We start from the raw sequence: 26,054 nt of genomic DNA, 5'->3' as shown, positions 1-26,054 counted from the left end.
AGGAAGGAGAGTTGCAATTAAATTTTTATAATTTAAAAAATGTATAATTGCATCTGATGGCATTTGCATTAAGATAAGATCCAAAGTAGAGAGGGGAAAATAGTGACGGCAAAGCTAAGACAAGTGAGGCCTGTATCATCCAAGTTCCCCAGCTTGATGGTCCACCCCATCAGAGCAGTCAGATGAGCTGAAGAAAGGCTGGGGCTGCCGATACCACAGAAATCATGTGTCCTCTTTATTCGATTATCTCCCTGTGGCTAGAGCCACTGAGAATTACCCAAAATGATTTTTTAAAGCCTGGATTAGCTTTCCCCTGAGCAGACACAAAGATATTTCTGAGCTCTCTCCACTTGCCCTCCTTGCTGTCTACTGCATAGCTGGTATGAGCTTAGGGGACAAAAAATCATTTCAGTGTTTGCCATAAAGTATAATTAGGAAGTCAAATTTGCTACTGCAAAAAACACTTCAATTACTTTTTTTTTGAACAAGCACAAGTGCCGTTTAGATTATCCATTGATGTGGATTATCCATGCCACCGCCCTCTAAGATCCTTCCTAATATGGGTAATGAGAGCTGGCTGCCCGGTGGCAGATTTTAATACAACACTGAAGATCATGTACCAAACTGGAGAGTTGAATGGCTCTTGCCTATCATTCCTAGACCAGACTTATCTTTGCATTGTTAGCATATCTTAGGAATCCATCTAGAATGACTACACCACCAGAAACAATCAAACAAAATCTGCCAACTTAAAGTGAGATTGTCTGGTCTAAGTAATTAGGTGCTGTGAGTTACTGATATGTTAGCGCATATGTAGGAAGTGTCAAGCCTCTTCTGTGGTCTCGGAAAAGGATGCCATGGGCAGTTCTGGAACAATCTGCACCAATGAAACCAAACCCTTAGTATGCAAGAAGATAAATGACCAGAAAGGAGAGGAACAAGACTATGGCCTCTTCAACTAGTTAAATCAATGATGTTGCCACAGTATTAAATATACCATGACTAAATCATATATTCCAAATGCAGGCATGAAGTCAGAAGTGTCTGTCACAGTGGTGCTCAATAAACGCCTGTGGGATGGACTGTATTTTCAGGCCAGACCAGCCTGGTCCTGGTTGGGCTCTTACCTGTTTCCTCACAGTTGAGCTGCGCCTGTGACCAATCCCGCCAAATCAGAGTGGACCAATCCAGCAACAAGGAAGAAAAAGAGAAAATTGGGACAAAGGAGATAAACAATCACTTTTAAACCCAGAAGTAAAGTTTTCAATAATTAAAAACAATCTGTGTGGTGGCTAATGAAACATGTGACATTATTCAGTTCAGTCCCAGAAATGGCTAAGAGACTTGATACATTACTTCCACAATAAAGCTTCCCCACCCCTCCACAAAAGTACAGACATCCTGTGTTTAATGTCTACCACTACTCAGAATTAGAATAGGAGAGAACTGGTTCAGTTTGTAGTAAAATATATTTGGGTTAGACAGTAAGAGTATTTTTTGTCTGCAAGGAGACACTGGTAAACACCAAAGGATGCTACAGTTTTCCTTTTGTTTTGCTTCTCTAGGAAATCCTTAAAGATTGCTATCTTTACACAGGGCAATTTTTCTGGATTTAGAGTGTAGAACATCCAGTTTGGAAAGAACCTTGGGGATCCTCCAGGTCAATGTTTTTCCAAGCTGCGTTTAGCCTCAGAAGCCTTTTCTCAAACAGAATCTGACTCAGAGGCACAACACCCAAACCAAGGAAGCCAGGGCTGTGTTGCTCCGTGTGACCAGAGGGATGGGACCAGAACCTGGCTGCTGGTCACTGCTCTGCCCCTGCCACCAGGCCACTCCTGGGGAACCCCTTTGGAATCCTAGAGCTCCTTGAATGTAGTGAAGTGCTCTGGTCTTATAGAAGAGGAAACCAAAGTTCAGAGAGGGGAAAGAGGTGGCCCAAGGTCTCATAGAAAAATAACTCAGCATCAGGAAATTCAACTCAGCTCTTTTCAGTCCCACAGAGCCTTCCAGAGTCAGGACCTCAGGTGAACTTACGCTAAGACTCTAACACCAAAAAGATGTGTTTCAGAGAATCTCATTATCCTGGTTCCCTCCTGTCATCAAGACTGGTATATTAATGGCATCTTTATTGTAATTCACAATGACAAAACGATGAAAGGCAAATGAAGCTATCTCTAAATAATGAGCCTATAATTGTAAATGGCCTCATGATTATTGTGTGTGTTGGAAGATATAAGTGGTTGATATAATGGGCTAACCAAGGGTCTCTAAGGAGTCTAACCCATTAAAGCCCTTTCTCTAGTTAAATTGGCACATTTCTAGGCATCTGAGAATTGTTGGCTGAATGAATACCTTGTTCTCCACCAGCTTACAAATATTCTCATAGCAGCACCGTGAGTGAGAGGGAAAATATTTGGCTGGGGTGGAGGAGGAAGCGGAAGGTGGGGAAAGATTGGGAGGGGTGCATACTTGTACATCAAGCAAATATTTCTACCAATGCTCTTTGGCAAGCCAATGCAATGTAATATTTCATTATCCAGCAACAGTCACTACTAATTAGAGGCTGCCTTCTTTTCTGGGCATAAAAATAATCAAATACCATCTCCTGATCTTCTTTCTCTGGGTCAGAGACTCCCCAAAGTTCATATGTTGAAGTTTAGCAGCTACGGTTAGGTTACCAGGATCCTCTATAGTTGAATGCTTATGTTCCTTGCAATTCAGTGGCTTTTGGGGGTCTCTGGGACTATTTCAGCAAATGATAATTCCTTTCACTCAGTTCTGCTTAGCTCCTTCTCGAAGTCCCAGAAAACCCCATTTCTTTCTTTCTTTTTCTTTTCTTTTTTTTTTTTTTTTGAGATAAGAGTCTCGCTCTGTCACCCAGGCCAGAGTGTAGCGCAGTGGTGTGATCTTGGCTCACTGCAACCGCCACCTCCTAGGTTCAAGTGATTCTCCTGCCTCAGCCTACCGAGCAGCTGGGACTACAGGCACGTGCCACCAGACCTGGCTAATTTTGTTTTTGTATTTTTAGTAGAGATGGAGTTTCACTGTGTTAGCCAGGATGGTCTCGATCTCCTGACCCTGTGATCCACCTGCCTTGGCCTCCCAAAGTGCTGGGATTACAGGCGTGAGCCACCATGCCTGGCTGAAAACCTCATTTCTATTTGAGATCAGATGGGGTCAGCAAGTCAAAGGGAAGGAAACAACCTCCACCACAGGGCATTGCTTTGCAAAGTCATTCAATGCCCTTACAACTCATTCCTTGGCTCTTTCCCAGACTGATTGCTCTACCCCTTCCTAGGCCTCCATCCCTTCCCAGGCCTGTCCCAGGCCACACTCACCTGGCTAGACTGCAATCTGTCCTCTGACCTGTTGGAAAGACAAAGGCAAAACGCATTATGTTAAAGGAGAAGGAGTGAAGGAGGGAGACCCACTCCTAGTAACTACCACGCCTATCTCCCCTAGATGGCCATAGTATAACAGTGTGTGGCAAAAGAGAGGAGAGACAAAGAGAAAGCACCAAGATCCTCTTTCTGGGCAAGAACTGTTTCTGATGCTGATTCCCAGTCCAGGGTTGTTGGTTCCCCTAAACTTTAGGGTCTGCTTCCCAATGGGAACACAGAAATGGATGTAGGGGAACAACAGCAACACAGATCATACTTAATAGAATAAATTATTAGAAGCTCTCCCAGAGATGAAATTTAGCTTCTCTTATGTTGGATGTGCATGTGGTGGGGTGGAAGGCCAAGTTTGTTTGCTCCTAGTATATGAATGCTCACGTGCACGTATGCACACACACATACACAACTGGGGCATGGGAGAACAAGTAAGAGGGGTTGTTTATGGGAGAGAATAGAGAAGACATGGATGTTCTAGTTTTAGATTCGTAGGAAATTCTCCTGTTAGGTTTGACTGAGGTGGCAAGGGAGATGGGAGAGACATGTTGACACTGCTATCAAATCACGGTTCGCAATCCAACAGTAGACCTTAAGAGCTTAATGGGTCATTGCTAGCTTTTTAAAAAATGAAACTGAAAATCTTCAAGTTCATAAGAAGTATTCTCATGTTTTAAAAAAACATACATACACATCTACATGGGAATTAATGAAATCTGTATTGCTTTCTTTGGGTCCACAGTTAATGAAGCTTGATCTGTTTTTAGACCTGCATTATTTAAACCAGGGGCAAACCCTGGCAGGTGCTGAGCTGGAGAAGTAGAAATCAGCTCCCACACTCCTCCTCATCCAAGCTCTTACAAAGGCAACTCCAAGGGCTGGGGGAGGGAGTGCAGGGCCTTTCCTCGCCTTTAAAGATTCCTGATTGTTGCTTACAGTTCAGCTAATCTCGAGTAATGCCATCCCCCACCCCTGTCTCTCATTACCAAAGGCTCAGCTCTTATGTGCAAAAATATTATTCTGAGCCATTATTTTCAACATCTGTTCCATTTCCATTCTGGAATATTCATACACATCAATTATCCCTCCATGGTAAGAACACAGGACTCTTGCATTATGGTGACAAATACATTCAGAAGGCAATGACATGATGACTTGAACACAGAAAGATTTACAGTTTTTTTTTTCTTTATTGCTAGAACTTTTCATCTTTAGATTATGGCAATTTGCAGCACTAATGAATGGTCAACCTTAGTCCCTCCATAGTAGCACATTTGGCACATAAATATGTGAGTAAACCCATTCACTCACAAACACAAATGTGAGCGTACATGCACGCATTTTTATGACCCAACACCTCGCTCTCTGTCTTACTTATGGACTATGCTTAGATTGTCTTGATTCTCCATGAAGCAATCTGATAACCCAAGAGTAAAGATTTTCTATAAACAAAGTTTGGCTCTCAATGCTCAAACTTGTTTAGTTTGAGTCCTTTTGGTGGTGAGGAAGAGAGAATAGAAACTATCTAACAGGCTTTCATCACATAAAAGAAAACACCTTAGAAGTCCTAAGATCTGGCCGGGTGCGGTGGCTCACGCCCCTAATCCCAGCACTTTGGGAGGCCAAGGCAGGTGGATCATCCAAGGTCAGAAGTTCGAGACCAGCCTGGCCAACATGGTGAAAACCCATCTCTACTAAAAATAGAAAATTAGCCGGGTGTGGTGGCACATGCCTGTAGTCCCAGCTACTCAGGAGGCTGAGGCAGAAGAAAGGCTTGAGCCTGGGAAGCACAGGTTGCAGTGAGCTGAGATTGCGTCACTGCACTCCAGCCTGGGTGAGAGAGTGACACTCCATCTCAAAAAAAAAAAAAAAAAAAAAAAAAAAGTCTTAAGATTGGCCAGGTGTGGTGGCTCACACATGTCATCCCAACACTTTGGGAGGCTGAGGCGGGTAGATCACCTGAGGTCAGAAGTTCAAGACCAGCCTAGCCAATATGGCAAAACCCCATCTCTACCAAAAACACAAAAATTAACTTGGCATGGTGACACACACCTGTAATCCCAGCTACCTAAGGTGGGAGAATCACTTCAACCCAGGAGTTGGAGTTGTCAGTGAGCCAAAATAGCATCATTACACTCGAGTCTGAGTGACAGAGCAAAACTCCTACTTAAAAAAAAAAAAAAAAAGTCATTAGATAAAAGATTACAGAAAAATTAATCTTCTGGGAAATCATCCAAGGCATGAAAAAGAGGGCAAAAAAGGTGGGTGGGCAGCTCTGGTATAAAAAGTGAGGTTCCAATTCCTGGGTTCAAAGACCCAAGGAGTATTACACATTTTCCTAAACTTTGCAGTTTGTCTAGAGTGCTCAAGAATTTATTTTAAAATGTTGGAGCTCTGTGTAGGTATAGGCTTGCCTGTAGCTCATGTTAGCACATATTCCCTGCAGCTTCTCCCTTCCTCTCTGTAAGTGAGGAGATTAGTGGGGCAGGGAGGAGTGGTGGGACATTCAGACGCATCCCCAACCTGGGAATCCCATTAATCATAGGATGCTGAGAGCTAGGCAGGAAATCTGGGCAGGGTGCCAAAAAACCCTGGGGAAACTTCTCTTTCAACCTCCACCTTCTGTTTGACAGCCGAGGAGAGAAAAGTCCAGAGTGCCAGTCCAGTTCTCTGCCTCGCTACTTTCCAGGGTCTGGTTAAAATCATTCTATGAGACAAGACAGTCCATTCAGCACCATGGCCTCAGCATAGTCACAGGAGAGAGGGCTGCCACTTAAACAGCATTAGAAGCTTTCAAAGCAGAAGGAAACTGATGCTCTTTCTGGAAGCTATAGAAAGCAGCAGTCTGTCCATCCCTCCTGCATTTGAGAATTCTCTCCTCTCAGAGCAGCTGTGTATCTCATCTCACAGCTCCGTACCTTCTTGCTGCAGTCTCAATGCTGCCACAGATGAGGTAGGAGTTTTAACAAACTGGAGAATAAATAACCTCTCAGCCTCTCTACCCTACTTGTGGCAGAGGAGGCGAAAGTGGGGAGACTAAGTAGAGTGCAGGCACGCTCCATTTAAACAAATAGATGATACGTGTTAGTGCTTCATTAAACACTCGCCTTTCCCCATTACTCAAGCATTCATTTGGGGCATGTGCTTCCACATCAAACAGGCCAGGAAAAGAAAGGCATTCATATAACAAGATCAGATCCACTTGGCTGAGGATGGAGGCGTGTGCTCAGCAAGAAAGCTCCAGCTGGCCTCACTGCCAAGCCTCCAGCAGAGGGTTCCCACACTCACTTTCTCCCAGGGTTTTTTGTAGAAGATCATGCTTGGCTTGTAACTTGGTGATGAGGTTCCTGCCCTCCAGGTACTCTTTCATTTTCTGTAAGAGAGGAGGAGGAAAAAGAGCAATCAGACTCCGGAAGAAGAAAAAAATCATAGATGCTTAGCTGGACAATTCCCCTTCTTAGGGGTCATTTGGTTTCTGACCCAATTTCCACCAGTCCATTTTTTCATTTCTTTAAGGCCCTGAGCATATGGGAAGCTGCTGATTTTCATAGCGGATTAATATCCTCCTCAGTGTTTTTTCTGGGAGTTTCATGATGGCCAGTATAATGAAACGTTTCCTAGAGCCCTTCTGCAGTTTCACTGAGGAAGAGCAGGGAGGGTGGATGAACTCATTGAGCCCCAGTCTTCTTTGTGTGAGGACACATACCTGCTATCTGGCACCTCCACTGACATCCTGCCCTTTCCTGCCCTGGCCCTGAAGGGGGGCATTCCATCACACCAGAAGCAGTGCCAGTGGTAGGCTCAGTCCCTGCCTCAGCTGCAAGCCCGGCATGTGGAGCATCTTTGTTTGAGCCATATCCTCAACAGCTTCCTTCTCTATTCTGCATGGAGTCTTTATGGAAAGCTTCTGATTTCTGAGCACTCAGTGGAAGCGGCTGTCATCCCCCACTTGCAAACACACATCCAGGCCCAAATGCAAGATGACGTTTTGGAAATGTGATCCCATCTGCTCTGACAGTCAAAATATGATTGCTGTGCTGCACTTTCAGATTTGTTCTCACTCAACCCTTGGCTTCCCAGTGAGAGACCATATGTCCCCAGACAATTCATCAAATCTTCAAAACAACCCTAGAAACTGTTATCATCATCATCATCTCCATTTTACACATGAGAGCACTGAGGTTTCGAGAGTTTAATTAAGTTGCTCAAGGTCAAACAGTAAGTAAGCAGTGAAGTCAGTACCCAAATACAGGCAATCTGACAATACAGTATGTACTCTTAACTATTATGACAAAATGCCCCATCCATCACGGTACAGGACAGAAGGAGAGAAGCAGAACTAAACTTCATAGTATTAACACTCTATGCATGCAGCAACATAGGAGGTTTTAAAGCTCTCTAGCACATATTCTCTCATTTGACTCTCATGAAAATAACTCTGTAGGGCACATAGGGAAGATATTATTTCCTTATTACAGATAAGATGATCTCAAGGAAGGGGAGGTATCAAATCAATTCCTGATAGTTGTAGGCTAGCAAGTGGTAGTGTCAGGCCCAACCCAAGGCCTTTGGACTCTTAACAAAGTATCTTTTCCACTCTCCTCCACAGCCACTCTTGGGGTCTTAGTTTGCCTTGATTGTCTGCTGCTGCAGTGGTTCATCCTCCAAATCAGGGCCATCTGCCTATGTCTGAATGCAGACATCAAAGGGCTGGGCATTCCAAAGTGTGATTCATCAACTACTGGTGATATGTGAGATCACTGAGGTAGTTAGGTAGATACACCATTTAAAATTGTAATAGTTCTGTCTTTTAAAGTATATTAAGCAAAACACACAATTATATATCAAACCTTTGATTTCACAGATTACCACTTAGGATTAAAAGTGATAAAAATAAAAGGCAAATAGGGCCAGGTGCAATGGCTCAGGCCTATAATCATAGCACTTCGGGAGGCCAAGGCAGATGTATCACTCGAGGTCTGGAGTTTGAGACCAGCCTGGCCAACATGGTGAAACCCATCTCTACCAAAATAATAAAAAAATTAGCTGGGCATGGTGGCGTGTGCCTGTAATCCCAGCTACTCAAGAGGCTGAGGCAGGAGAATTGCTTAAACCTGGGAGGCAGAGCTTGCAGTAAGCCAAGATCGTGCCACTGCACTCCGGCCTGAGCAACAGAGCAAGACTCCCATCTTAAAAAAAAAAAAAAAAAAAAAAAAAAAAAAAGAAAAGAAAGAAAGAAAAGAAAAAGAAAAAAGAAAAGTGAACAAATGTGAGTTACTTTTTACTCTATACTTTTCTGTACAGTGTGAACTTTTAGATAAGAGCTTGGATCTGACTCTCTCTTGTTTAAAAACAAAGGAAAAATCTGCTTTCTCTGGGATGCAGTCCCTAGCCCTACCATGTTCACCCAGATGGTCCTGTGTGTACCTTGCATATCTCCAGGACAGCACTTCTCATACAGCCCTGTCACGGAGGGTTTATTACTCATATGCCTTTTTCTCCAGACTGATTCCTCCCTATGGTCAGAGACCATGTCATTCATTATTCTTTGCATCCCTGATGCTTAGTACCACGCCTAGCAGATACTCAATAAATGCATGATGAATAAATGAATGAGCAGTCTCACTCTTCTCTGACTTGACCTTTCCTTAGCAGTTACAAACCAAGCCCCTAGTGTGCCCATCCTCTCTAAATTAAAAATAAAACAAGTCAAAACCAGATCTTACACCAAATCATTTCTGCTGCCTTATTCATGATCTGTTCCCTCTGTCCCTTTATGCTTTTGCACAAGAACATCTGCAGAAAAAGAGGCTCTGCTGTCACCTTCCCTTTCCCATCTGCTCCAGATGCCAGCTCACCTGCTGTCATTCTTCCCTGGGTAACATCTTAATCCCTAACCGATACCTAATTGTGGGCTTGGAACAGTACTTGAGGGCCCAGAGGTGGAAAGCCTTCAGGAAATATCCACTGCCGGCAATGCAAGCCTCAAAAACTTCTCTCTGGAAGGTTATCCCAGGGGACTCTAAAGGTTTCCTAGTGAGGAAAATTCACTGAGAAGTCTTAACCTTCAAAACAAGACTAGATCGCTCAGAAAACAGCCACAATTCTAAAAGGATATGGATGCAAATTCCTTCTCCTTACTCCTGTATTTACTTGTTATTCTGGAAATCATTTTTAAAATTCATGTTCACAATTCACTAGTTAGCTCTGGCTGTCACTCGATGAACCATTAAAATAAAGAACCTGGTAAAGAGGTATGATGAATTACTTCAGGTTCCATTAAATCCTGAAGGATCATAACTGTGTCAAGGTATGAACTGCATCTCTAATACTGGCATGGAAACCACAGTTGGGAGTTTCCCATCCAGCCAGATATGGAAATGTAAAGGCATCTCAGAGTCTGCAGGCATGTTATTTTATCACTCCCCCATCCCATCCACAAGTCAGCACGCATTCATATGAGAGATTCGCTGGGGCTAAGTGACCTTATATTTAATTGTTGAAAGTGAGTTAGAAGGCTTCTGTTGCTGTTGGACAGACACACAGAGAAAGGAAGTGAGACTGCTGAAGAAGGCAAGGGAAGAATAGGTGGTTTTCAATGATTTCTGGAGCCCAGGGGGCCAGGAAAAGGACTGCATCTCCAATCTCCAAATCCCTTCCTTGGACAACAAGGATCACTTTCTTTACTTAAGCCATGTTCCAACAATAGGTAATTCTTTTTCGTTCCATTCCCTATACCCAGCTTCCTTCACCAAACACCTAAAACTCCATTTTCCTCAACGAAGAAGCAAAAGAAAGGGTAATATTTTATTCTAGGTATCACCAAAATAAAATCAAGTTCCAAAAACACAGGCTGACCCCTGCTTACCCCCAACAACTTTCATACTTAAAATAATCACAAAACAGAATTTCTTCAAAAAGTAGAAAGAGAAGCAAAAAGTCTATTGGGTATTTTCCTTAGTGCCATTGTGAAACTTCAATTTTCCGTTTTTATGATCTCATTAATTCATTTCCTAATAATTCCTAATTGGTTATTAACTGTCAGCAGTGAGCTTTATTTATTGAAAAGTATTAATACAATAACTTTTCTTTCTGCACCTTCCCTCCTTGACAGACATTTCAGTTACATTAAAATGAAAAAGCATGAATTGGAATATTCTAGTCTTACCACTCACCAACTCTTCTAACCTTGAGCAAATCATTTAACCCCCTGAGTCTTAGTTTTTCCATCTGAAAAATGAGAATAATATCTTTTTCACAAGGTTGCTGAGAACGAAATTGGTTAACAAGCATTACTATGATTAGCACAGGGCCTGGCATAGAGCAGGCACTCAAAAAGATGTTCCTTATACCTGAATCACCTCCTCAGTGAACCTCAAAGCATCCCTTTCCTAAACTTCTTTGCTTTGTGCTAAAATAAAAATAGCACGAAAGCAGAAGGTTTTGGGCCTTAAAAAAAAAAATAGAGGCACTAGAATGCATTTCAAATTTCATTTTTAAAAACCTCTTCCCTTTAAATACACTCTTACCATGGGGGTATAAAACTCACTGGATCTTGCTTATGCCTTGGATTTAATCTGTATGAACCCAAGACCCTAAGTATCCACTGCAGCAAGGCAGGAGGAGTGAGTATACCTACCCAGCCCATGCTCAGAGATACACAGATGTCATTAAAGTGGCTGTTTCCCCACCACGCAAGCACGCTGACATTTCCCCTCCTCCTGTCAATTTTTAAAATAGGAAACAGCTGTCAGATAGAATCCATAATAGAGTAAACCTTAAATGGAGCATGTCTCCCCAGTTTAATTGACAACACAGGGCCATTCACTCATTTGTGCTTGCTAGCACACATTTACCAAGGGCCTGCAAGGGACTATCAAGATAAAAAGATCTCAGACCACAAGTTCCAAGTCTAGTGGTCTCTCAGTGCTCCAGTGGCCAAGGCATTGCCTCCTCTCCTATTACCTTCCTCAAACCTGTCCCTAAGAATTCAGACTGTTTAGCTTTGTTACTTTATTGGCCATAATCCTTAACCCCTTCACTGCTCTATCCCCCATAAGAACCTAACTCTTCAATTCCCCGTAAAAGGAAATACTTAAGAGAAATGACAGCCTTAAAAAGCTTTGGTAAACCTTGGCTAAACAGCAAGCATCACCGTCTATGAGCAGTGAGTTTGTTAAACAAATGATGGCACATTCAGGCAGTGGAATTCTGTCCGGCCATTAAAAAAGGAGGAGGATCTTTTTGGACTAACATAAAAATAAGATATATAACGTTACAAAAGTAAAGAATCGTATAAGTAGATTCCTTGACATGTACAGGGTTAAAAAAAAAAAAGGTAAGAACTGTATAAGTAGAATACTTCTATTTTGGCTTCCATTTTTTTCATTACATTTCTAATGTACTTTATTGTATTAAAGGGTATTTACAGATATGTCAGTTGTTGTCCATGCATAGAGTATCTCTGGAAGGACACAGAAGAAACTGGTTTGTTTCAATCACTAGCAGAGGGAGGGAGTCAGGAATGGGAAGAAACATTATAGTACACTTTCCTGTATACCTTTTGAAATCTCTGCATCCTTTAAAAAGATCTATTTTTAACAATCACAATAAAAAAGACAATGGGTAAAAAGTAGACATTGCTGAACTATGTGTTACAGAAGGTAAGTGATAAACACAAAGCCAAGAAGATCAGGAAACATGTCCCCACTGAGGGCAAATAAGAGGCTAAAGTTGCTGAGGTGTTCTTCAGCCCTTCCCTTTAACTCTGCTTCTTCCACAGGGTATTAGAGAAGCAGCCTGTGGCCAGAGACCCTGCAACCAGAGTGGTGGGTCCAGCTTTTGTGAGCTACCCATCCTCTCTGGATTTATTTTATTTTTTTTATTTCCTCCCTTCCTTTGCTTCCCTCCCTCTCTCCCTTCCTTTCTTCCTCCCTTCCTTCCCTCTGTCCCCTTCCTTCCTTCTCTTCTCTCTCTCTCTCTCTCTCTCTCTCTCTCCCTCTCCCTCTCCCTCTCTTTCTTTTGACAAAGTCTCACTGTCACCCAGGCTGGAGTGCAGTGACACAATCTTGGCTTACTGCAACCTTTGCCTCCCAGGTTCAAGTGATCCTTCCACCTTAGCCTCCTGAGTAGCTGGGACTACAGGTACCAACCACCACACCCAGCTAATTTTTGTATTTTTAGTAGAGATAGAGTTTCACCATGTTGTCCATGCTGGCCTCTAACTCCTGGCATCAAGAGACCCACTCACCTCAGCCTCCCAAAGTGCTGTGATTACAGGCATGAGCCACCATGCCTGGCCTATTTATTTTTTTAATCTTTCAAATGAGGTTGGGTTAGATAATTTTTTTTTTTTAACCGCTTCAAGTTTCTTAACTCTGCAATTATTTTCCTGAGACTCTTGCAAGCAACTTTATAGGTCATGCTCAAATTCCCAGTTGATGTTATCTGGGCAAATCAGTCCAATGACAGCCACACATGGTCAGATAGCTTTCCTAGCAGCCCTCTTGGTCACTAGGCACACTACCTAGGAGTTGAGCTGTTACAAGGGACCTCTTCCTAACCTTCCAAAAGACAGGATCTTCCAGGATGCTCTGATGTTTTTGAAGGGCACAGAGAAACACAAGGGCAATGTGTGCAGGGGCAACAGACTAAAGAAAGCCTATCTGCAGTTGTATTGACTTTGTATGGGTTGTACGGTAAACAGGCAGTTACTCTGCTTAATGTGGGTATCCCATTTTCCATATATGTCTATTTCACCACCCCAAAAAACCCTTTTATCATGAAATTAATTATCTGATGCACTTCAAGCCCCAGTCACAAAAATGATGAACTTGCACAGAATTCCACTGCTAGGCAAGCCCAGACAAAACTGTTCCTGTTAGCCAAGGAAATTTGCACACAATTTTGATTAAGTGGCATTAGGGCCACAAAAGACAGGAAATGGGTTGGAGGACATCTATGTATTGAGACAGAAAGTGAAAGGATGGGCAGGATTTGAGAGGTTACCAGTTTGAATATGGCCATTCCTGCTTTACTATAGGTCAACTTTGAATACAAATGTTACAGAATTCATTTAAAGCCAAAAAGCAGTTTTAACAAAGACTATCTTAAAATACAAGATTTTTTGGTCCAAAATTTCTTAGTGAACCTAAAAAAATGGAAATCTTAGCAATGTAATGAGATTGGGTTATTTAAATAGTGTTGTATCTAAGCAGTCCAGACAGACCAGCTAAACAATCCTATTATGAAAAGCCTCTAGAGAGTGTTCAACAAGCTCCTTAGATAATGAAGCTTGGGGCAGTGGCACGTCCCTCATTAGTCAGAAAGTTCTCTTAACGTGTAAGCCAGGTTTTTGCATGCATTTATATTTTCCCACATGCTGCTCTTTCCTCAAGGAATGCCATTCTCCTCCCGACTCCCTGCCTGCTTCACTCATTCTTCAAGATCAAGCACAAAAGTCACTTTGTGTGTGATGCTTCCCCAACTCCACTCATCCTGGCTGCCATTCACCCACAAGTGTATATACGCATTTTTACATTTTACATTTTTTAAATTACAAAAATCAACCTAGTATAACTGTTTAGATATACACGAAGTAAAAATGAAAGTTCTCCCTTTCTATGACCCATCCCCCATCATGTCCCTCTTTATCTTATACTCGCAACATTCCCAGTGTGTAGCACAGTGTCTGGCCAATAATAAATCCTCAAAAAATGATCCATGAGTGACTTAATAATGATTAATAAATAAATTAATGATGATGGTGAAGATAAATTTTTAGCATTTATTGAACACTACAAACCAGGCAGTATGTCAAATGTTTTACAAAAATGAAAGAATGAGCCAAAATGTCATTCTATTTTTTTTTTGGTATAGGTTTTAAAATTTTACTCATAAATATGCTTAAAGAATATTATATGACTTAGATTGTAAAACAGTATGTACAGCAGTATCCTATTTTTTATAATAAAATTATAAATATGGGCTCACATATGTGTTTGTGCACACATAGAAAAAAGATGAGAAAGAAAAATATTCTAATACCATTATCTCTAGGAGGTAGAATTATGGACAATTTTTATTTCCTTCTTTTTGCTTCTAAATTTTATATAATGAGCATATTTGGCTTTGCATCATAATTTTTAAAAAGTTGTTTTAGAAGAATAGTACTGATAAATTATTCCCTTTTAGCAGTTCTTGCTAGGATTTAAAAAAATGAGGAAGTCTAAGCTTAATTAAAAAAACAGATTTCTTTAAAAAAACGTTAGCAAATCATTAGTGTTCTTAATAGAGAAAGGGCAGTGTTCAAAGAAGAATTAAACAAATTGCTCCAGTTGCAGGAAAAATTCAATTTACTGCATGCAGACTGTTTCTTGACTGAAAAGTTAATTCCTTTCATTCAGAATCAGTATGCATATTCACTAGCTATATTTCATGTCACATCTGCAAACTTAATTTTTCCTTTCTTGGACATCAGAAGATTAGGAAATAAATTTTAGTCCAGGCAAGATCCTACTTGGCAAGCTCAAAATAACTCAATTATTAAAAAGCAGCACCAAAGACCAGTAGCAACCTCCCAAAGGACTGTTAACAATACTTAAAAAAGAAAAAAAGAAAAGAAAAAAGGGTCTGACTGCCTAAAAGAAGACTAGAGACACATGAATAAGAAAATACGATGTTTTGGAATTATGTGTAAAATAGTAATGCTGCATATTACCCATCCTTTAAGTTTTGGTAATAATTAGAAGTTCCCCTTTCACGATCCACTGTGCCTGAGAAGGAAATAATGAAAGCCTACTAGCTTGTTAAAAATTTCTTAAGAAAAGAAAATCTTAGTGGTATACTTGGGGGCATCTTTCTCTGTAGGGGCCATGTTAGTCATATACAACTTGTAAATGTTTGCACCTTTAAGTGCAGGGATGGCCTCTGAGTATGCCCACATTCATATCTAAGATATTCAACATCTGTCCTTTAGACACTTAACAAGGACTCTGAGTTCCAAATCTCCCTTGTGTGATGCAGTACATGCTGACACTCTTTAAAAGCCATAATGTTCCCTTACTGTGAAATAGAACTGCTCTGTCTCTTGCTGGTTGGCTCTCCTCTTAGCAATGCTGGGCTTGCTCATGAAGGTTTCAGACACTGTGGACTTGACAGACTCCATGGAGTTGCTGTACTGGAAGCAGTCAGACACATCAAAATCCTCGACAGTCACAATGTCCTGGATGGTCTGCAGGGTGGCCTCCATTGTCTTCTTCACCTGCCATGACAAGGGCCAACAGAATGCATGAAGGGTGGGTTGCAAAACAGCAGGTGATGGAGAAGCTTGAAGAGAGTGGGCTGGGGAAGGCCAGAGGATGCCATCAGAGTGTGCAGCTTGGCTTCCCATTGGACAGTGCTAAGTGAGAGATAAACATCACATGGACTCTGCTACAGCATGCTCCTCTCTACAGTGAAAACCTAAAAGCTACTACAACCTCTCATGCTGTGTACTTGACCAAGATCTTTTAATGTTTACTTTTGGAAATTTAATATTAGCATTATAATACAAGTGTTAACGGAAAGAGAATAAAATAAATTTGAACCAATCCCATCATATAAACAGCTAATTAAAATGTGTGATGGGCCTAGTACTGCAAAGCCTCAGGTTCTGTTTCATGCCCTTCAACAAACTGATGAACTTGTTTGCTCATTTGCAAACTAAGTGACCTATCCCTACTTCTTCCTGACCTTCCTGGGAAAGTAAGATTTACTGAGACACAAGGTAAGAAGCCATCTGAGCTCAACAGAAAGCTGGATCACTTGCCCTTTTGAACTGCTTTCTGGAAGCAAATACACTGAGCCCAGAAGAAACTCACCCTTTCCTAAGAGGACGGAGATGTTTGAAGTGTCAAAGTCAAAGGCTTCTATTTGTTTGAACATGTTGGAAAAAGCTAGGCATGAGGGGGTGGTTTCAGAGACACAATATTGTTCACACAGCTGCCAAGTGCCATTTTGATTAAATGTGTAGAGAGGAAAAAAGCACTGTGCAAAAGCTCAAAATAGAGTACAACCTTTGGCAATACAAGAGCAACTTCCTGGAGTTCAAGGGCAGGATGTAGCAGAGGGGGAAAGTCCAAGCCTACATTTGGCTAGGAAATGTTTGCGGCTGCCCGGACATTCTCTGCATGCTCCTTCCACCTGCTCCCAGACGGGCAGCAGCAAAAGTTTCAACAGGGAAACTTGAGTGTGGCTTTGAACCTCTTAAGCAGGAAACTCACCTCTTCGTTTTCGATCTTTAGAGTGGATAAGCGAGACTGCAGTTGTTGGCATCTCTGTACCAGCTCGCTCTGGACAGGCTGCTGGGCACAGAGCTGGGAAGCCTAACAAAAGAAAGCAACACCAGGTCAGAAAAAGAATACAGTTCCTTTGGCGGTTCCAGAGTTCCCACTACTGGCAATGAAACCACCCATATTCAAGGTATAAGGCTTGTGGTTTCTATGTTGAAGCAAAATCCAAAGCCGACTTGTGTGAGCCTCTTCCAGGACCAAATAGCACGTGAAGGAATGGGGAGGAGGATCTGTTTGGAGCCCGGCAGGGGTAGGTCTGCGCAGGGTTTGCAGCTTCATGGAAGGCTGAGGAAGCTGGAGAAGAGTGCCTCAGGCAGCCCCAGCTCCAGAAACACAATGCTTTGGCACAGTGAGGATTTCCTGCCAAAGGTCCAAGTGGCCACCTCTCTGGCCCCTCCCTCATCCCCCTTCCGACACCAGAGTGAAAGCAGAAGAGAAGTAGGTCAGGAGGCTAACTTGTCACTGCTGGCAGCCAGCATGTTTATAAATCCAGGCCATGCATGAGAGCTCTGATTCAATGAGAAAGTGTGAAGCCAGGAACAAGTTTGTTGCCTATGCTAGAAGGGCCAAGAGGGCATGGAATCTGGAGGAAGTTGGCATTTTCCAAAGTGCCATCATTTTACCCCAGGCCTTCCCTAGATCTGTAAGAGAGAAGTCTGCCCTTAGTTGAAGAATTATTGCCAATTAGCTTTCTCCTGTGTGAAGGAATGGCTCTTCCACTGTCTCCTGATGGGGATGTAGTTAAGGGATGAGGTCATCCACAGTCCCCTGGATGACAGATGAGGAGCAGAAGGCTGAGAGAGGTGGGAGGTAGGACCCATGTGGAGGCAGCTCCTGTCACCTTGTTACCATTCATCCTCTAGCCTCTTGTCTGCAGACAGACATCTGGATAGAAATGGCCTCCTTCCTCCTCAGCAACGAGTGGGCACATTCACATGCCCACGGACCATTCCCTTGTTTGAAAGGACAAAACCTCTCTTCAAATGGAGGGGGCTGGGACTTGACCTTTTCCTCCATTGGTTTTTAAGCTCTCAACTGACTTGACCTCTTCCCTCAGCTGAGAGGCTGGCCTGAGCCAGCTCTCAGATCTGGAGAGAGCTGACTTCACTCTAACTCTTGGATAAGCAGACGCAATGGAGAGAGCTCAGTGGCCAGAACCGGTTAGTGCCAAGAGTGAAACTCTCTGGCTGCCTGATGTCACTGGTCAGGCATCCAGAGTCCCACAGCCTCTGAGGGCACCAAAAATGGAGCCAAGCACCTCCTCCTAGTACATCTGAGAGCACTTGGCATCAATTCATGTGCTGTGTACCCCAGAAAACCAGTTAGTGTGGGACCCTGGCCAATTTCAAGGCTTCCAGTCAAAATGCCACCCAATCTTTGGCCCTAGTTCAACAACTTCCAGGCAGCTCCCTCCTGTTGCCTCCACAATCTGCAGACAATCCACACTGATGGGGATAGACTGGCTGTAGAGGCCAAGAATGACCCACCCTCTCTTCTCTTTTTATTTTTCACTCACATGAAGGCTAGGCTAGAATGTGGAATCTTTACAAGCTCCAGGACTGGTCCTGGCCCCTGCCTCGCTCAACCACTGATCAGCTATATCACACAAAGGGACGGCCCCAGCAGAGGAGTGAGCTATTGATTTTTAAAGTAATCCAGACCTAGCGGAGAGGAATCATGGAGGGAAAAACTGCCTCCAAGCCTGTTCCTTTAAGAAGTAGCAGAGCTGATGATGATGCATGCTTTGGCAGTGGTCCGCTACCGGGGTGCAAGGTAATACATTCCAGCTGCACTCTGGAGTATGGAAATAAGGTTCTGACAGGGGGAGGAGGGGGCCTGAGCACCCAGCATCTGGATTCCCTCTTTATGAAGATAAGCTGTTTGGCTCAGAAGGCAACGTAATCACTAACACTGGAAAATATATCACTCCACTCAGCTGCTCCCCAAGTTCCACAGATCCCTGGGAAGGAATCTCAGTGACAGCTGGAGAAGGGGCTTGGAAGGCAAGTTTGACCAGAAGCCAGGGCAGGTGAGGAATGGGGCTTCCTGAGGCTTGGTGACACCCCTTCCCCCAACTCTAATTGCACATGCTGCCATCTCACTTCTCCATCTGTTCAGACACTGACAACATTTCCTAAGCCACAGCAATGGAAATGAACTGTAAATGGTTTGATTTTCCCCAAGAAGGAAGGAAATCATGTCCACATTTCTGTCTCTAGGACAGAGTCTCACTCTCCATAGAGGCTGACTGATGACAGCAAATCCTCTGGTTCCACTGCCACAGCTGTCATTCTGGAGCAGGGAATTCTAGACTCTGGATACTAATCTTAAGGGAAGCATCATTCCCGAGTAGTGCACATGTTGCTGTTTTTTGGTCCTCTGGCATCCACTCCTCTTTTTTTGGTAGCTTTGGTCTGACTGCCCTCAGTGGGGAGAACCTCCTACTCCACAACTCAGGTCATGTGCTTTGCATGGATGCAGGCATAGGCACTTCACCCAACCAAAACCACACATGAAACTTCGTGGGGGCTTCGAGGAGAGAGGCAGACACTCTTTCCACTAGATTTCGTCTTACCAGGAAAGGCTGGGAATGCAGTCACCTTGCCTCCACCGGAGAATGGCTTGTCTGAGATTGGAACTAACACACAGGAAGTGGTACAGAGACAGCAAAACAGTATCTTGGTAAAATTCCTCCTCCTAAAACCAACTATACCCAAAGGTCCATCTTGATCTTTTCTATCACATAAGCCTATACAACCTCCTTCTGGTTTCACCAATAGGTAAAATGATGGCTCTTACCCACAGGACTGAGGTTCACTCTGACTTGTACACACAACCACACAAGTAGAATCAAAAGATTTAGAGCAATGAAAACCCAGGAGCTTCTCTTGCCTCTCACTTTATTTAGGCCCTTCTTAGTCTAGTCGCTGGAGGCAAAGAGTCCAAAACAAAGCCCCATGTTCATGCTTCCCTGTCTGGGCAACCAGCATCAGGCCTTTGGGATGGCATCTTATCTCCTGTCCTTCCTGCAGGTACCTATTCTTTTTTGTTCAATACCCCAAGCAAAACTATACACTTTATCACAATCTTCTAACCTCTGGAGAGTAAGATTCTTCCGAACTCTGCCAAATGACAAAAGATCACGGTATTCCCTGCCTAGCCCTTGCTTCCCCACGAAAGCCTCTAGGATGTGGGCCCACCTCAGCTCTCATTTCTTCTAGCCTCACCACTCCCTCACTTTCCTTTCACCATCCTGAACTGTTGATAGTTTTTAGAATACACCTGCTATTTTTAACCTTCGTTGATCTTGCTGGGCCCCTTTGGATGTCCCCTCTCTATGCATAGTTCTAACTCTCTCCAAACTTTAGTGACTTTATTCCCCAGACTGTAAGCTCCCCGAAGGCTTTAATCCCTCATATCTGCAGCCAAGCCAGAATGTCTGACAGCAGGCACTCACTAGCTGTTTGCTCAGTTAGTGGAATGTGCCTCACCCACCTGACAAGAAGCCAGGCCCAGGCCTCTCCCACCCCAGAATAATGTGGCTTCTGTGTAATGAATTTAGACACAAGTCCACTCAAGCCCCTTGAGGATGGGGGTATAGGGAGAAGGCCTCACCATATCCCCCATGTGGGGCTGAAACTCAAACTTCATAGGGGGGCAGAAGACGTTGTTGTACATCTCCATGAGGCGCTGCTTATCACTGGTGGCATCCAGGTTTTCTACTGCATTCTCGATGGCATCCAGACCCTCGTGCTTCGACTGTTCCAGGTTTAACTCAGCAGAGAGGAAGGTGCGTAGAGCCCGGTTCAGACTTGCATGGTAGCCTAAGTCACAACACTGCTGTGGGAAGGAGAAGGTACGTGAGCACACCATGGACAGCCCCAAGGCTTGGCGGAAAGGGAGGGTGGTCCAGAGGGCAGATCTGACCACATCAATAGGCCTGGCTGTGCAGTGAAAGAGAGTTGACATCCTGACTTCCAAGGCCTAGGTGAGAGTTCTCCGTTCTTGACTCCCAATTCAATGGTTAAACACACCCTTGAGGGCTGTGAGGTGGTTGGAAGGAAGAAGATTCGTAAGGATAAAATGACATTATTTAATTAAGTGCTATTTCATAAACATGAGAAGAACTGAGAGTTAAACAGAGCCCTCTTCCATGTTCAGGTTTATCTGGGGTTACCATTATAACAAAACTCAACAATAAAAATACAACCTGCCACTCACTGAGGGTTACTGTGGTTAAATCACTACACAGCAACCAAGCCAGGCCATTTCAGGATTCTGAAAGCAGGAGTATTGCAACAGCAGCTAATGTATGCAAGCTCAACTCTAGGTGGGAGAAGGACAGAATGGGGAGCTGACTCTGTGGGTCATCATCCCCACTAACTCCCAACATCTTAGGATAGGCCTTAACTGCGGACTAGGATTTCTGACATGCCTCCTCCTTCCTGGCATCTGACAACAGATGCCCCTGCACTACAGAAATAGCATTTATAAGACTAAAAAGCTCTATGCATAAATGTTATTGGGGAAATTCATGCCATGTAAAGGATTCTTGATTTTTACAACAAAATGCGAAAAGAAAAACGATATGAAAGATGCAATTGTATGAAAAAAAAGCACTGGTGGCAGAATCAGGCAACCTTGGAAAAGCCACTCCCCTTCTCTGAACCTGTTTCTTCCATAGTAAAACAAACAGATTTGGCCAGGCCAGTGGCTTTCAAGCAGTAGACCAGTGCTGGCACTGAAGCTATCCTGGAGAAGTGGGTAAAAGGACAACCCAACTGCTAGGACTTGGAGCCTTCTATTCCTCCTTCAACCAAGCCAGCTCTGATCTTTTTTTTCTATTTAATATTTAGGGATTCTACATAAGGTCTGGTTTGAAGAAAGAATTCTTCTGTTAGAGAAAAGTCTGAAAATCCCTGGACTAAATAATCCTTAAGGCCTTCTTCAGCAATGGCATTCTGTAACTCTATGATAATATTCCCCCTCCCTCCCAGAGGACCTAGAGATCCCAATTCCTTGGCCATCCATCACCATCTTCTCTATTGTTTAAGCAGCTTTGAGGTCCAGGTCCTGAGAAGAAACATCAGAGAAGAATCCATGCACAGAGTAAGGCCATCTGCCTGACTGCCATTTCATTGCACAAGCAAGCATCAGATTAACCCTCCCCACTGCCTTTTCCTCTCATCGTCATCACACTGGAAGCAGCCACTATTGGGGAAGAAAAAGCATATGACATGCCTCTTCTTTCCCGGCACAAGAAGCTCAGTGAGAGCATCAGTTGGGCTGGGATCTGGGTTTAGTGCCAACGGGCCCTGGCAGCTGCCTGGCTGCAGCAGAATAACAGCAGTTACAGCTTAACTAGAGGCAGAGGATGGAAAGACATTAAATTAAGTTGAGAGGGAAAAGCAAATCGAAGCTAGACAAAAGTGGCTGATTAGGAGGCTGCACGTGCATGGGCCTTCTGGGAGATGCTGCTGGTCTCACCAGGATGCCCTTGAACCTGTCAACCTTCCTGACTAGCTCTATGTAGACCCTGTTGATGAGCTCTATGCCTGTAAGTCTAATGAACAGAAGTAATACTGCCCACTGAGTATGTGTGTTGGGTGAAGAGGGTGAGAGCAGAGGGTAGAATTTGGGAGAGGAAAGGTGCCCTTCAAAAAGCCTTTACCTATTTTTGGTAATTCCCTTCTCCTCTCTATTCTCAGTACCTCTACCCCTATTCATACCCTTACTGTCTTACACCAGTGCTATCTGCTTCACTGTCCTAAAATGTGACTTTAATTATGGCACTTTCCTGTTGAAGAACCTAAAATACCTTTCATTTTTTTTCCCCCAAGGTAAAATCCACCTTCCCCAGTTTTAAAATTTAAAAAATCCTTCTATTACAGTAAGTGTGCTTTCATCAGTCCACGTGCTATAGGTTTTATATACATTTTACATTTTAATCCTTATAATAACCTCAATAAAGTTGAAATTATCTTAATTTTCCAGGTTCAAAAGCTGAGGCTGAGTGAAGTTAGTGAAGTTAAATAATTTGAGAAAGCTTCAATGGCCAGAACAAATTGTAATCTGTCTTCAACCTACCATCCAACATCAACTCCCTTTATTTTCTTCCTCAGATTCATCTGCTCTAATCCAATAACATACTCTCTGTTTAGGGTAGAGTTCTAGACTTCAAATCAGCTATATGGCCATAAGCAAGTTACTTAATACCTTTGGGCCTCAAATGAGGATAACACCAGCCTCATAGGTTGTATAGGCTAACAGGCAACATATTTACATATATTTGGTACCATGTAGACACTTAAAAAATATTAATATAGCTCCAAATCCACTGCTGATCTCTCCTCTTCGGCTCCCGGAATGTCCTCTTCCTTAAATGTTTCCTACGCCTCTCACCTATTGGAATTGGACCAGATCTTCAAGATCCAAATTAAAATTCTCAGCCTCTGGGAAGCCAGCCAGCTCTGTAATCCTGGACTCCAATGACCATGGCCCTCTACTTAGAACCACACTAATCTGTAGCTCTCATATGACAAGGAATACTTCTTCATTCTATGACTTGCCACGTCGTATCACCCAAACCAGGCTAGCTTCTAACCCTTCTTTACATCCCTCAGCAATAGGCCTTGCTCACAGTAGGCACTTAATTTCAGTGACTGACAGCACAAGTACAAATTCCAGCCTCTCAGGAAATAAAACACTTAGGCTGAATACTGACCTAAGTCAAGTGGGTAGATGGGGCCAGTGAAGCCTTTTGTTTTGCTCACTCTATGGCCAAAGGAAGGCTGGGAGTTTTCCCAGGCTGGTGCACTGTCTCTGTTTATGTAACTGTTCTGTAGCTTCTTTGTGCCAGTGAATGAGGGTCTGAGTCACAATGTGCCCCTGGCTCCTCCACACCTCTAGCTAACTAGGCAGATTCAGAAGAGGTTCTCCAGAGTCTTGACTATCTACATACCTGCAAGGGCAACAGCCAGAAACCCAGCCTTTAGCAAAGAAGCAGTATCTGGCAAGGTTAGGTAAATGAGATTTGAATATTTCATCCTGTTCCAAGGAGAATCCCAGTAAGTGGAGGAACCACATTATTTTACCCACAATGGGGACAAAGCATGCTTTCCCTGGCTTCTGATGAGTTCTGTGGCTACGCTGGGCTCCCCTGGCCATTTCTGAGTTATATAAATGTTTGATGAAAAATCTCTCAGGGGAAATCAAATTTTTATAAGAATTTAATGACCACCCATCCAGATGTATGATGACTTGAGTTGATAGCTCATTAACCCTTTCCCAGCTGATATCCTCACCCAGAGACTCCAGAAGGCCTGGAAAAGAAAAATGGGGGTTTCACAACAGCCACTTCAAGTTCATACAGAAGAGAAAAATAACTGCCCTTAATGATATTTCTTACTGAAACAGCCAAGTTCCCTCATGTCAGACTTGGGTGCACATGGTGTCACAGACCTTCTACACATGTACACGGCACTCACAACACTCCAGCTATGCATGAGGACAATGCCCTGTTCTTCATTCATCCATCTGCTCCTGCGTTGAGAAAGCCACAAGAGTACGGGGGAGGAAAATTACATTCCAGTGAGCCTACAGTTCTTAGATGCTATCAAATGAGCTCACAACGTCTTTTTGGCCTGAAGTCAAGCTTTCCCCAATGTGGCAGATGCCTCATGTGGATTCCTACAGTCTGAAGTTTAAATCTTACACTATACTATAAAAAGAAGTCAGAGGCTAGTCCTTGGTCAATGTAATGGCATCAACAAAAATAACTTCTCTTCACTTATCCTCAGTGCCTTATGCACACATTTGGCTTCAAAACAACTAGGAGGGAGGCAGAAGGGTGTACATGACACAGATGGCAATGGACTAAAACAGGATTCATCCCATGTGTAAAAGCAAGTTCTGGATACTGTTAAGATCAGGATGCCAATATCCCAGGCTCCTCACTTAGTCCTGCTCTAACTGCATCCTTTTGGCCCTTTTTATTGCATAGATCAGCAAGAAAAAGTAAGAAACTACTGATAGATGCAAACAACATGAACGAAGTTCAAAAACATCACGCTGGGCAAAAGATGCCAGATACAAAAATGGATAATCCCATCTTTGTGAAGTTCTACAATGGGCAAAACTAATTTATGTTGAGAGAAATCATAACTGGTTGCCTCGGGGTGAGGGATTGACTGGGAAGAGACAAGAGAAACCTTCTGAGGCAATGGAAAGATATCTCTTTTTTGTTGTTGTTTGTTTTTGAGATGGAGTCTTGCTCTGTTGCCCAGGCTGGAGTGCAATGATGCCATCTGAGCTCACTACAACCTCCGCCTCCCGGGTTCAAGCAATTCTCCTACCTCAGTCTCCCGAGTAGCTGGGATTACAGGCACCCGCCAAAGTGCCCGGCTAATTTTTATATTTTTAGTAGAGACAGGGTTTCACCATCTTGGCCAGGATGGTCTCAAACATCTGACCTCGTGATCCACCTGCCTTGGCCTCCCAAAATGCTGGGATTACAGGCGTGAACCACTGTGCCTGTCCAGTGGAAAGATACCGCTTATAAAAATATTTATTCTATATCAAATATTTGACAAATTTGTCAAAACTCTTGAAACTGTAATACTTAAGTTTACTGTATGTAAATTATACATCAAAACAATATTGAAAGGTACGAAAAGAAAAACCAATCTTAGCTTAGATCTTCCTTCTCTTTCAATTCCTTTCGTCCTTCAGTAAACACACTATGTGCTCAGCTAAATATTAAGCAGTGGAGGCTACTAAGGTAAAGAAAACTCCTGGTTCCTGCTCTCACAGAACTTAACAGAGGAGACTGAGATCTTCCTCTGTTCACAGTACAGTGGCTCAGATGCATTTTTTTGGCTCCCAACTCACAATAAGAAACACATCTTCTATTGTTATACACCTCCCACAGATGTGCAAGTGTGTACATACACATGTAACATAAAGGTTTCACATAATCTTACCGATGTGACATACTCTAATATTTTCTTTCTTATTCTAGTGTTGTCTTTTCATTGAAAAACACAGGTCAAACCAATAAAAGTCATTTCCTGACTTCCCTAAGGGATCTGACTGATGGTTTGAAAAATGCTGTCTTAGAGTCTATGAATACCTCTAGGGTAAAAACTACTATATTCCATTTGTACACCTGATACTGAGCACCTGGCCTCTCTCTAAATAAATACTTTCTGAACATATACAGAGCAGAATAATACAACTTTTTTTTTTTTTTTAAAGTAATGAACGTATCTTCATCTTAGGAAAAACAACAACAGAAACCCAACCAGCCAACAAAATAAAACAAGATACAACT

At 43.0% G+C, this 26,054-nt stretch overlaps 1 protein-coding gene across 9 annotated transcripts in view; it reads right to left on the bottom strand.

Moving 5' to 3' along the window:
* The window catches only part of SRGAP2 (SLIT-ROBO Rho GTPase activating protein 2), a 270,134-nt gene that overhangs the window by 39,570 nt on the left and 204,510 nt on the right, over positions 1-26,054 (bottom strand). For 6 of the 9 annotated variants that reach the window (XM_010341021.3, XM_003930445.4, XM_074385094.1 and 3 more), the window contains exons 8-13: positions 20,339-20,563; positions 16,655-16,756; positions 15,457-15,654; positions 6,681-6,765; positions 3,339-3,366; positions 1,128-1,152 (exon numbers count right to left, since the gene is read on the bottom strand). In XM_010341021.3, coding sequence (XP_010339323.1) covers positions 1,128-1,152; positions 3,339-3,366; positions 6,681-6,765; positions 15,457-15,654; positions 16,655-16,756; positions 20,339-20,563 — 663 coding nt within the window. The remainder of the gene's footprint in view (positions 1-1,127; positions 1,153-3,338; positions 3,367-6,680; positions 6,766-15,456; positions 15,655-16,654; positions 16,757-20,338; positions 20,564-26,054) is intronic. The other 3 variants (XM_010341022.3, XM_010341023.3, XM_039463492.2) reach the window with 1 other exon arrangement.

This window comes from Saimiri boliviensis, chromosome 14, assembly GCF_048565385.1.
Source record: "Saimiri boliviensis isolate mSaiBol1 chromosome 14, mSaiBol1.pri, whole genome shotgun sequence".
Lineage (NCBI taxonomy): Eukaryota > Metazoa > Chordata > Mammalia > Primates > Cebidae > Saimiri > Saimiri boliviensis.
The sequence above is the reverse complement of the archived record's forward strand: the minus strand, read 5'-3'. Positions and strand labels throughout refer to the sequence as shown.